Source organism: Aspergillus thermomutatus (assembly GCF_002237265.1).
Source record: "Aspergillus thermomutatus strain HMR AF 39 chromosome Unknown NODE_2_2, whole genome shotgun sequence".
In the NCBI taxonomy this organism is placed as follows: domain Eukaryota; kingdom Fungi; phylum Ascomycota; class Eurotiomycetes; order Eurotiales; family Aspergillaceae; genus Aspergillus; species Aspergillus thermomutatus.
In genome coordinates, this window is record NW_020798049.1 from 36,477 (window position 1) to 49,064 (window position 12,588).

The following is a 12,588-nucleotide window of genomic DNA, read 5'->3' on the forward strand; positions in this document are numbered from 1 at the left end:
GTTATCTTCTATCTTTCCGCTGAGCAGGAAAGTCTTTTCCTTTTCTACCAGCTATTGGGAGAACGTCTATCCATTGGTCTTCGACTTTCGTCGGAAAGTCAGAAGCTGATCTTTGTGTTCTCAATCAAATGTCCGTCTAAGTATCATGCGTTTTGTAGCTCTTTCATCGTCTTTATCTGCTCTTTTTGGACTGTATCTTCAGAGTGTGTCTAACTGTTGTTCATCTAGTGCATGATTGCCTTCCACCAGAAACTCGCTGAACCGGCTTTTGACGCGGTACTGATGGTAACAAACTGGATATGTATAGGAGTCGATGGACCATAATGTTCTTGTTTGATTGGGAGCTCTGCGCAGCTTCATAGGTCATCCTGGGCTGAGCGATCAGACTCGACAAGACCCGAGCATTTTGCGACGAGGAAGAATTGTTTGATCTTCCCCGGCTTGAACATACATGCTCAAATGTGGGTAAACGGTTTCAGAACAAGTCAGTGAAGAAATCCCGGACTGATTTGCGATCGAAGCCAACAGCTACGGTCAGGAGTTAACAGGCATGTCGCCATGTGGCTCGCGTAAGTCTCCTTCTGTTTCCGCGACGTCTTGTCCTGCATCCCTATACCAACCTCTGGGCCTAACAGGGAGAAAAATCACTTCAGAGGCGAGTTAATGCCTGTGAAACCAACTCAACTTTTGACTAAGTCGTTTCAGTTGGGATTCAAAGACCGAGTTCAGTTCTAAGGCACAACGAATTGTACAAAATCGCATTGATTCTATGGCTCTAGTTCAGAAGAAGGATCTGCCCAAGACGGTCCCTTTTTATTGTCCTTACCCACGAACCAAACTATGCTCATTGCATCTAGCTCACTCACCTACTACAAGAGAGACATGGCCGAAGACAGGAGATCTTGCGGGCGGGCAGCCGAAATCGAGGTCTATGATGGGGTAGGTTGATTTAAGCATAGTGACGATTTGTGCAGTCGATTCTCGTGGAGATTTGCGCAGTGTTTTCAAGAAACGTCTTGAACGGCTCTGGTCTCTACGCTCTATCAATGTCAGATTTGGCAACATCGGTTCGAGAAGGTGCATTGGCAGTTCGAGAGACTACATTGAGAACATCGAGTGTGTCTTCAACTCCCACAGCCGGTCAGCCTGGAGAGATTCGAGATTCGCTATGAAGGCATGGATGCAATCATTCCTAGGTCATCATCTAATAAACCTCTAATGCTGAGAGGCTTAAGGAACATTAATATCTTTCCGTCTCACTCCGCGATGACTTTCCCCTAACGAGAAAAGTGAATCCTGTCTCAATCGCATTCTTGACCATGGCGACAATCTGTGTTCAATTATAGCATCTGGCCTGCATGAGATTCAGACATGTTCATCACTATTCATACACCCCAGGGCCTCCGCTACGCCTTTTGTGGCTTGACATAGCATGTATCCCCTGTGAATACCTCTTGGAACTTCGACACTTCCGGCAACATTGAAAAGCCTCCGACTCAGGCGCCTATTGCTCACCAAAGGTGGCGCATGGGATGAGGTGTTCGACGAGCTGTGTTATTTCCCTCAGCTTTTCCTTCTGTACGTGCGGAGCTGTTTGAGTGAGGTACGTTGATGCCATTGAGTGTAGTTGTATGAGCAGAGGAGGGTAGGTCCTAGTTAGAGTGTATGATTCTTAGTGATGCTTCGTCGAATCATCATGTCAGATTCTTAGATTAAGTTTTCACGGCCCAGTGGTTCTAAAACCTGTGAATAATTCTGATATTACCAAGTTCGGACTAATAAAGAAGCCCTAGAAAGTATGGCTATTGGTGGTTAGTTGGACAGATCATCCAAGGTTAAACTTAGGCTGATGGCTTGCCATTCTCTCTGGTTCAGCCTATCTGGTCATGTGTCCCCTGCTGTAATGAGTTATGCAAGGGTTGATACAGTGAATCAGAGGAACAGGCAGTGATGATCAGGGTCTAAAAGGTGTCTTCAGAGTAATAGATGCCTCTCCGCGAAACCCTGCAGAGCTAATAATACAGACAGCCTGGAGAGCTCAAGAGCAATGAAAGGCAGGACGACGAATATACACCAACATATGTACAGCACTCATGATACAGTCTATCGACAAACGCTTAGAATCACAAAATGCACATTCCCACGCCAACCTCAAATAATGATCCTATCAGCCTTGTTGCTGACCAGTTTGAGCTTGGAGCATTGCCTCTTCAGCTTCAGGAACGCATGTCCAACTGCAACCAAATCTTCGAAATGGCAAGGGGCGTAGTTGCTCGCCAGGACACCGAGGTCTCTTGAGGCCGTTCTCATAGGTACTGCAGTCCCACCATTCAATCCATTCGGTGCGAGGAATTACGAAGCTACGGTGACATATCGAGCAGCTTCTACCGCCGGCATTTCTGACACCCTTAGCTTGTCGAAGGAGGCGAAGCATTAGTTCCGGATAGCCGATCATTTCGGACTCGGATATCTGGTCACAATAGGCCGACTGACTAAAAGCCAGGAGAGATACCTCACGCAGCGAGGGCACACGGGACGGTGCATCGTCCGATGATCTCAACGACAAGGTGCCGCTTTGGCCATCCCTTACGGGAATACCTTCCATGTTGAACCGTCGGACGGGGCTGATCGCGACCTGAATTGGGGCCCATGCTTCCTCGGGTGCGGGGCCTTCATAATGGCACGACTTCAACGCTTCCTCCGGCGATGCTGCATCGCTACCATCGGGGGAGTACCACCTTGTAACTTCTACCTCACTAATCTGAAGAAGAGGGTTGGGACGAACCATCAGATGTTTCAGGTCACCCTTCTTGATCAACCATAGTAATTCCCAAGGAAGACATCGCAGACGATTGACCGCAAGGTTGACCTCTTGCAGCATTGTCAGCTTTCTTATAGCGGGAGGAATCTCCGTCAGCTTGTTATTGCGCAAGCTGAGAACTCTGAGTGAGTCGAGTTCGAATATTTCTCCCGAAACTGCAGTAAGCGCATTGCCGGCCAGGAACAGACGAAGAAACGGCTGTAAAGGGCTGTAGCCCTCTTCCGAAATTGGAGGCTCTCTGACAGAGGGCAACTTGGTGAGATATTGAAGAGGAAGCAGCAAGCCCGACGGAAGCACTCTCAAATTGCCATTGCTGCAAGAATTCGGGTTAGAGCTCAACTCCACAAACCAATCAGTAATGATCTCACCTCAAGTCGACGCTGTCCTGCCCTTTTTCGAGACAGTCATTGACAATCGTCCTGGCTAGCTGATGTTCCCTCGGCTCCTCTACCTTCCTGAAAACCCCCCGCTGTGGCACCGTCTGACGCAGCCGTAAATCCGCAGATTGTGAACTTATCGCACACGTCTGTCCCTCATCTCCCACATCAACCGACATAGAACTCTTCATATTTCTCACCAAGTCCTCCCCCCACACCAACGCATCCTCAGACGGCAAAAGCGACTCCGCCGTCGACTCATCACTCCCCATCCACACACCGCTATCCACAAGCCGCTTGTCCTTGAAATCCGCCCTCTTCCGCTTCGGATCGACAGCCGTCTCTCCCCACCAGGTACCCCGGTAGCGTCGTTTCCTGCCCGCTCCGGCTCCAGAGGAGGCGGGGGCATTGTAGTTTTCGAGACCGGACGCAGGGATATCATCGCTGGAGAAGAGCGCGGGATCACTGGATGGCTGGCTGGAGCGGTCATCAAAGCGCGAGAGGCGGTATGTCTTTTTGAGTGAGGAGCCTGCTGCCGCGGTTGGAGTTTTCGCGGCGGAGGAACTGGCATTGGCGGGGGAGCGGTGCCGGATTCGGCGTGGCGGGGGAAGAGGGACTTCGTTATCCATGCCGGGCGCGACTTATTTTTTCAGTATATTTTAAGGAGTGGTGATTAGTGAGAAGCAGTGAGCTGCGATTTTGTCCTCTGCGACCACGCCGCGCCGCTTGTTGTGGACTGTAGCGCGTCACCTCCGCAGTGGGGAAGCGAATCTGCGACGGACGTCAACAGACGCTTAGCGAGCAGGCGCAATCGAGACCACGTCGGAGAATTGAGCATCACCGACCCTCAAGTCAGGCGTGCCGAAGCCATGGCGTCTGAAAGAATGTGGAATTAGACAATCTGTCCAAGACTTGACCTTCAACCGGTGGTCAGTTGACTGTTTACCCGAAACGGCGCACGCGTCGGCTTCCACTTCCACCCGCTCTGCCAATCGGGCCGGGTGTTCCTCATTGAAGAACTCCACTTGATGATCAGAGCATTAAGCATTGAGCATGTCCACTTTGATCGGCAGACTGTATCCCAAAGATCAACACGGGGAATTGATTTTATCGATCTGAAGCACTGGTGATTTATACCCTCTGTGTTCCACCGTCCTAGTGGTGTAACAATGAGGAGACCAGCAGAAATGCAATCAAACGAAATCAAGCCGACGGGAGGCATTATATATTCAAGAAAAAAATGGATCTTGACCAGCAGCTTTAAATTGCTATTGAGTTGGCCTATGTACTACGCTATATGCAACATACTGATATCTTCCAAGCCCAACAAACCACCTCGCAGGTCGAATGAACCGAAACTCCGTGAATCATGACCGGATGACCGGTAGGCTTCAAGGAGGTAAAAGGGGAATAATCACCGTCAACTCATGAAGAAGAAATCGTAAAAGGGGGTATATGAATCCAAAGCACCTCGGCCACCTGCCTCATTCTTCAAATCGTGAAATTTCAGACGAGGGGGAAGAAGTTGTAAGAAGAAAAGTAGAATCAAAGTATAAGTATGATCGAAGAACGCAGTCGAAGGTAAGAAGATGATGTACCATGAGGTATCACCTGCACTTCACTTGCGCGCAGAAGAGAATTTATCAACTCGTCCGCAAGCGGTCTGGGTGCGACAAGCGCAACGTTGATGATGTCCAGCTCTTGCATTGGTTTTGTGTGTAATGCAAACGCACTCCGATGGCTGTACGTTCGACTACAGCGCAGCACCCAGAAGAAGGGCAACGGATCCGGCAACAAGCGCGACAGGCATACTGACATCGGCAACACTTCCCGCTCCGGAATTCTTCACGACGGCAGATGCGGATGGGGTGCTGGACGCAGGAGTCGAAGTGGCAGCAGCACTGCTGCTGACAACCCAGCTGCTAGAGGGAGTAGCAGAGCTCGAGGGAATGACATAGGAGCTGACACTTGCGGAGGCTCCTGGGGTTTCCGAATTCACGCGAACCAGCGTCTTGGTGAGGGTGTGGGTAAAGGTTGAAGTGACGGTATCTGCGGCGACAAGCTGGGTCGCAGCCAGGCAGAGCATGGACGAGACAATGGCGCTGATCTTCATTTTGACGGGATGAAATGCCGGGTTATAAACACTTAGGAGATTGATGTTGAACACGCGACAGCGCTATATTCGTATGAATCGATCGAGGTATCCTTGTCGGATGTCGAGGTGTAGAAAGCGATGCGCAAAAGAGCAAGGTGTGTAACCGTGAGATTGGAACCGGCACGGCACGGTAAACTGCGATAGTTGCACAAGGACTGAGCAAGGTTGAGTGACTGGTGAAGGAGCGACTGAGAATTCAAGGCTCGGTACGCGAACGAGTGAGCGCCGGAGTCAAGAAGCAAAGGAGGTTATTGTAAGGAACGTGGGGAGCACTGCTCAAGGGCCAAGAAGGAGTGAGTGAAACGAGAGTGGAGGATTCCCCAAACCACGAACGTGTGAAGGAGGTTTTATGAAGGAGAAATTCCAACCCAGACAGGGGCGGCGCTTTGTTATTTAACAACACGAGTTTGTTGTGCAGCTCAGCCCTGGGGGAATCTTCTCAGCCAATCGCAAGGGGTTCATCCATGAATTTGCACTACTGCAAGATTTTTATTGTGTTTGTTTTCTATTGGACATTTGATCGACATATTGACTTGTCCTAAGGTATGCTAGCTGGTAGTACGTAGTTCCTGAACGGCAGCAGGGTCCAGACTGACGATGAAAACCTTTTCTCTAGGCTTCGGGTCTGTGGAGGAGCGAATCATGAGGATCAAACTGTAGTCGCCCTGGACCTGACCATGGAAGACCACAGCCATACCTCGTCACCAAAGCGGATCTCTGGATACGTAGCTGGCGGCTGTGTGATGACTGTGTGGCCGATGATGGATGGTCGGAATGGTGCGGATTCAACTGTGCATGCGACTACAGAAAACCTAAACAATCGTCCCAGGAACGCTGTGGGATGATTCGCTGTTGGAGCCTTAGAGGGCCCTGGAAATTGGGTCCATCGTCAGGTACAATCGAAGATGCTAGACCATTTAATTAAATGGACCTTCAGAGTCACTACTCCGTCGAGTCTAGTGCTAGACTGCTAGTGCTTGCTCTTTTGCCTTCTTGGGCTGCCAGCTCTGGGGAAGAGAAGCGAAATTATCATGAGAAGAGACAGAAAGACTTGATCCTTTGAGGATTCATTTCTCAGAAACCTTTGTCCTTCATTCAACTCCTGCCAAAACAATGTCCTGAATTCTTCAACTTCATTCTGGAGCCTGCTTTCACCTCCATTGTCTCTAGGCTGTTTCACGCAGGTCAGAAAAAGGCATGTTGATTGTCGCACCTTTGGAGTTCGAACCTTCAGGTGCCTGACGCGACCCCTGGCGCAACAATTTGTCTGAATTGCTTGATAAATCGGAGGATTGCGCAAAGAAAGTTCTCGTATTAATATGCTTTCTCTCCTTCACCTCTCTCAACTCTCGCCTCTGGGGCGAACTCGCGCCGGCAAATAGCGAAATTACATGCGCAGGCTAAACTCCAATAGTTCCCTGATGGCAAATTGCAAAGTCAAAATTCTCAACTAGTCACAATCGTTTACGAAGGGACTAACCGACTAAGTGGGATAAGCGAAATGGCATCATGCTACGAAGTCCAATAATTGTCCAAGTCGACAACCCACCTGTTCGGCTGTTCCTGAAAATCCTGTCAAGACCCACGGAAATGTGGCCCGAGGCCCCTAATTGTGCCTAAGGCTGAATTGATTTCCACAGGTCTGTCACGAGGATTGTCCACAGGAACAGTCTTGTAGCAGTATCATCATTATTAAGAAAAGGGGCGACGCAACGATAATACGTTGATGGTCAAGGTTCGGTTGACGACTCTTCAAACGTATAGGAAAGAAAATCTCCATAAATCATCTCTCTCATTGCTCTGGCTCTACTGTTTTCTATCGCTGTTATGAGGATGGTCCCATAATTCATTCTGCCCTACTAAAATCTAGGCGTCAAGATCAACATGATCGTCAAGGTTCATCCAGCAACAGCTCGAACTTCTTTTCCCGCACTGGTGTACCGAAGTGAGATCATCTTTTCTCGAAGCAAGGGCACGATGATCAGTATTCCACGAAGTAAAAAGGTGACCATGCATAGTCTACATCTCTGCATTATCACTTTGTATTATTACCTGTCCAAACTCGGTGTCACCGCCAGCTCGCTACATCATCAGGCAGAATTGCGATTAGGTCAAAGCGCGTTACTCCAGTCGCTCAATCACCTGTCTTGAACAAAGGCAGTAGCATCTGTTGGATCGGCCTACGACCGCCTGGTGGGACTATAGAGTATTGACAATGGGACACTGATCAATGATCACGTACCTGAAGATGCCTCAGGACTCAACACATCGACGGCATCTTCTGAGCTCAAAAGACGCTAAGTGGTCAAGTACAGGCGGTCGTCCGCTTTCTACAATCTCGGAGATATTCAAGCTTCGACTTGCTAGCATTCGTTACAGGCCAGTTGTTCAATGCAGCCTGAGTGACTTTTCGGTTTTCTCATTGTTCCACGATAGTCGTAACATCACCAGCGTAAGAACTTTGTAGTCACTTATAGGACTTGATCACTGCCTGTATACCTAGCTCTGTCCATGAGTGCTTTGCTTTCATGTTCCTTACTATGTGACCAATTGATTTGACATCTCATCAATCTCTCATTAAATGATATCCCTTGGTTCAACGCCAGAAAAAAGTGCATCGCTGGAGGCACCTTCCATCCGACCCAATGTCCGATGCCTCCATGATATGTACATGATGTAGGGAGAGTCCATCCGCTGCGCTGACATCTTGCAACCATCCAGCAGCAAATTGCCATACCGCGTGTCTTGCTCCCTGCGGTACAAAGTTCCCATCCCGGTAGATATTATTGTACAAGTCGTCCCCACGGGTCGTGATATGTCCCCCTCATTAGTTCCTGCGGCAGAAGCAGTATTGTTCGCCTACTGACGCATGGGCCGTAGAGGAGACTGACGAGGAAGCATCATCGGGGGTCCTCGCGCACGTAGCCAAGCGTCGTTGTGAGGTCCTTCGGTACGGATAACGCTACCAATCGACATGAAAAGACTGTTGGGAAGGGAGGTATAACATTAGCACCAGATACTTTATCCGCAACCATTTTGAACTCCTCCGTCCATATAACAGAAAGGTAAATTCAAATGTATCATGCTGGCTAGAAAGAAAGCTTACCCGAAAGTTGCACCCGAACCAAGCATGTATTTTCCCAGAGTGCGCATCACGCCGTTAGGCCCAGCGCCATATTGGAAGATAGTGACAGTGCCTTAGATCATGTAAGCGATATATTCGCGAAGGTGAGTCCTTCGATGGCACGAACCGATGATAAATCCCATGATACCACCAACGGCTAGAAAAGAAGCTTTGATTAGCGACGCATTCATGCGAGAGGACATTCCCGCAGACTTACTTGATCCCATCAGCGCGCCCATCTTCACTGCCACAAAGTTAGCTCATCATTGTCCGATAAAGCTAGGATAGCCATCAACAGATGTATGCGGACATCGTCAAATGTCCAAGCGGTCTCCGAACTCACTCTTGTCAAAGGTAGAGGGGCCATGGCCTTGAGGTGGAGCTGCAACGACAGGCATTTTCGGGAAACAAGGGGGTAGATGTATTGTATTCCTGAAGGGACCAAATGCTTAAAGCAAATATCGAAGCTAAGATGCCAGAAAATCAATGCTCTTTGTGCAGCGACTTTGATGCTAAGCCTGTTCTTGAGCAACCAAAGCTTCTAAAGGTCACTCCACCTACAAGCCGCGGGCCTATTCCGTCAGATGCACGTGACCATGAAGAAAGTCCAATGCACTTTGAGGCGGCTTCTTGTTCCATGATGGCACGTGCATTATCACGTGAGTAAGGGCCTCAGGCGTCCAGAGGCCTAAACTGACCTCCTCTCCCGCAGTGTGTTGTGTGTGCACCTCATGAGATTTTGTCCTGGAGCTTTCAGCCTTTGTGCGTCAATATTTTTGCTGTTTTGACGGCCTAGAAGCCTGTATAAGGCGGCAGTCCCGTCTCGTGCCTCCTTCCTTCCCCTTGGACGGCGTTCTTTCATCAGCCGGTCGCTTCTCCGGCTCGGACCAAGAATCACACGGCTCCCTTGACTTGACGCACCTAGTGTCTCATTTCCATACTTTATCTCAACTTTGCTCTCCAGATCTTGGTTTCAGAGGTAGGTTCGACATTTCGTCTCTTGAACGCGGGTCGCACCGACTGTATATTGCTTTCTTCTTTGGTGAAAATGGCAGCAGTTCGGGTTTGTTGGCACCGAAACAATGCTAACGTGACCTCCTCAGAGTTGGTAGGGATCAAGAGTGAGTGCTCTGGGCGCCCGAGCATCGCAATACTTCAGCATCAATTAGTCTTCATCATCAACATTCGCGAACGAGCTTGGTATCGGATAAATCATTGATACCCCGACCATTTATCAATTCGCTCCTCGACTGCGCGCCCATGCGATAGGCGGCGTTGGCATATTGAGCTTCTGATATTGTCTATCACGGCAGCCTCCTTTCTCCATGACTGCTGTTGCATCACCGCCTAGCGTGCAAGAGGGTCCTCGCTTGGGATGGTACGACTCTGGTAAAGGAGGACAAGGAGCTCTGACTTCAATGAACGACGAAGTTTCACGGATGTTCATGCCACGAAAGACGATTCAGAGATCCAATTCTTCCTCGTCTCTAGGATCAAACTCTTCCACCTCCACTGTAGTCGCCGGTTCGCAAAACGCTCATGCAGTACAAAGCAACAACGCTGAATCTGGTACCTGGTCTTCGAAGAAAAAGTCCTCCAGGAGCATTTGGCCAAGTACCAAGGCTGAACCGGCAACTGGAGTGAGTACCACACGTACGCAGGTAATGCCTGCATTCTCCTCTGGGCCCGGTGCCGCCTCGGCCATGTCCGCTCTCCATCAGCCTTCGTCTATTGTTCCCTCGCAGCACATGCTCCAGTCTTCTCAGCAGAATGGCGTCCGCGCTGGCAGCGCGCCATCGGGGGAGCCGCCGGCCATATTGACGCTTCTGCCGATCAACGGCACCTTTGAGAAGAAGCAGATTACCGTTCCTTTCTACCCAGAAGTTTTGCGAATTGGACGACAGACAAATGCGAAAACTATTCCTACTCCGGTGAACGGCTTTTTCGATTCCAAGGTGCTGTCTCGACAACACGCGGAGATTTGGGCGGACAAGACTGGCAAAATCTGGATCCGAGATGTCAAGTCGTCGAACGGCACCTTTGTTAATGGCCAGCGCCTGTCTCCGGAGAATCGCGAGTCAGAGCCACACGAACTTCGGGAAAACGACACCCTGGAGCTGGGCATTGACATCGTCAGTGAGGATCAAAAGACCATCGTTCATCACAAGGTCTCCGCTAAAGTAGAGCACGCCGGGATCTATGGGACTTTGCCAAACATCTTCGACCTCACCCTAGGAGATTTGGATCCCGCTTCTGGTAACGGGCTTCTCCCATCCCCGCTCAGTCAGCCCCTGTCGCATCTCCGAGGACGCTCCGGGAGCACGATGAGCAACAGAAGCTCGCAAAGCGCTGCGAGCAGCCAACTCAACGCGTTGCAGCAGCAACGTCAGATGAACTACTGGAATTCTCCAATCTCCATCGAACAAATTGTCAAGAGGCTTACAGTATGTTGTTTGCTCGCTTTTCCTCCGAACGTAACGTCCCACTAATTCTTTTGCGCGTCTAGAGTGAAATGAAACAGGCCAAGCAGCAAGCACAAGACCTCCGGCAAACCGACGAATTTCTAGCATCTCTAACGAAACCGGGTCACCAAGAAAAAGAGAAAGCAAAGCACTCGCCACCAGACAGCGGTGTCTCGCGTCAAGTCAACGGCAGACCTAAGATGCCGCGCGTCGACTCGTTCTCAAGATTCTCAGACCCTCCCGCACCACCACCGCAGCAACCGCTTCCCGAAAAGCCTGATGCGCCACCGCGTACAGGTGCCGATGCATTCTCCCCTCTTAAACGTTCAGACACGGAGAAGCCGAAATTAGGTTCAAACAACTCACCTGTTTCGCGTGAGTCCAGTCAGATTCTGTCTTTGATCGAGGCATTGTCGTCCGCCAAGCGGGAGCTGGATAGTCAGGGCGCTCGTGTAAAGGAATTGGAGACTCTATTGCTGCAGGAGCGTAATGCGCGCGAGTCTGCGGAGGAGAAGGCCAGGAGTCTGGAGTTGCAGGCGAAGGGTATCGACGGAAGATCGCCCGAACTGGGTACTCTGTCCGATGAGGTGACGATTAGCGAGCAGCACGCGCATGACCAGCCTACCAACGCCGAAATGTCTCCTATCTCGGACTCAGACAAATTATCCACCTCAGATACGCTCGCAGACACTCAGGCTAATCATTTGCAACTTCGCCTGGAGATGATGATGGAGGAGATGGAGGAGATGAAAAAGCAAGTCGCAATGTTTAGAACTAGGGCAGAAAGAGCGGAAAGTGAGACGGTGGAAGCACGCAAGTCACTGGCTGAGATGATCGAGTCTCTGCGGCGTGAGCGTGCCGAGGAGTGCGAGATAGACAACGAATCTGCAGCGCAAGAGATTGCTATTACTGGCGAGCTTTCGGCGACTGACGACGCCACCCATGTTGCAGGCGGAGAAGTAGAGAAACAAGCACATCAAATTGTGACATCGTCATCCCCATATACCAACGTTGATGGCTCTGGCACAGCGTTCGCGAAACAGCCCTTGAAACACGATGTTCTGGAACAGACCAGCCCATATGCGTCGATGCTTGGAGTGGTCCTTCTAGGGGTAGGCCTTATGGCCTACCTGAACGGATGGCAGAAGATGGACAAGTAATTGTCTTCTTCATTGTCTTCCTCATCTTTCGGAACGTCGTTTTGAATCATGGTGTTGAGCGCACATGAGCATCGTCATCATTTCATTTGGCCCTCAGCCTTTTCCCTCCCTTTTTTAACCTTTCCTATCTATTGTCTTGTCTTGAGTACTTAGCTTCCCATGGGTTGGTTCTCTCCTTTTCCTTCGTGTACACTGGTCACAGGTCCTTGAATGGTTTCTTGCCACCGGTTGCTGGGGTATTTGGTGTTTTATGTTTCCATTACTCTCTTTTGACCTGCAGTTATGACATTGCATAACCTGCATCACCGGACTTTTCCATGTTTCCTCCTGTTACAGTGCCCTGTTGACCCAGTTACGACTTTCTGGCAGCAGTTGGTTTTCTCATCATTTCACGTTAATGTCTCCTTCTTTTCTGGGCAGCAGCAAGTCGTGTGGGGCTCACCCTCTGTGTATTAGTTCTATCATAGCAGCATCACTTCCTTTGAGAGT

At 50.0% G+C, this 12,588-nt stretch overlaps 4 protein-coding genes across 4 annotated transcripts; 1 reads left to right on the top strand and 3 right to left on the bottom strand.

Annotated features, from left to right (window-relative positions):
• Window positions 1-2,167: 2,167 nt before the first annotated feature.
• Window positions 2,168-3,827, bottom strand: CDV56_104874 (leucine-rich repeat domain-containing protein; the record flags this gene model as incomplete). The annotated part of the gene is made up of 2 exons (XM_026758493.1): window positions 2,168-3,134; window positions 3,190-3,827. 2 exons carry the CDS (start codon window positions 3,825-3,827, stop codon window positions 2,168-2,170), a joined length of 1,605 nt encoding a protein of 534 aa, XP_026618953.1.
• Window positions 3,828-4,951: 1,124 nt separating this feature from the next.
• On the bottom strand, window positions 4,952-5,311 carry CDV56_105087 (uncharacterized protein; the record flags this gene model as incomplete). The annotated part of the gene is made up of 1 exon (XM_026758706.1): window positions 4,952-5,311. The coding sequence occupies one exon, from the start codon at window positions 5,309-5,311 to the stop codon at window positions 4,952-4,954; it is 360 nt and encodes a 119-aa protein (XP_026618954.1).
• A 2,901-nt stretch (window positions 5,312-8,212) lies between these two features.
• CDV56_105346 (MGR2/ROMO1 family protein) lies at window positions 8,213-8,875 on the bottom strand (the record flags this gene model as incomplete). The annotated part of the gene is made up of 5 exons (XM_026758965.1): window positions 8,213-8,336; window positions 8,460-8,550; window positions 8,605-8,634; window positions 8,695-8,721; window positions 8,821-8,875. 5 exons carry the CDS (start codon window positions 8,873-8,875, stop codon window positions 8,213-8,215), a joined length of 327 nt encoding a protein of 108 aa, XP_026618955.1.
• A 927-nt stretch (window positions 8,876-9,802) lies between these two features.
• On the top strand, window positions 9,803-12,099 carry CDV56_105475 (putative cytoplasm to vacuole targeting Vps64; the record flags this gene model as incomplete). Its single annotated transcript, XM_026759094.1, has 2 exons — window positions 9,803-10,921; window positions 10,984-12,099. The coding sequence occupies 2 exons, from the start codon at window positions 9,803-9,805 to the stop codon at window positions 12,097-12,099; spliced, it is 2,235 nt and encodes a 744-aa protein (XP_026618956.1).
• Between the last annotated feature and the right edge of the window lie 489 nt (window positions 12,100-12,588).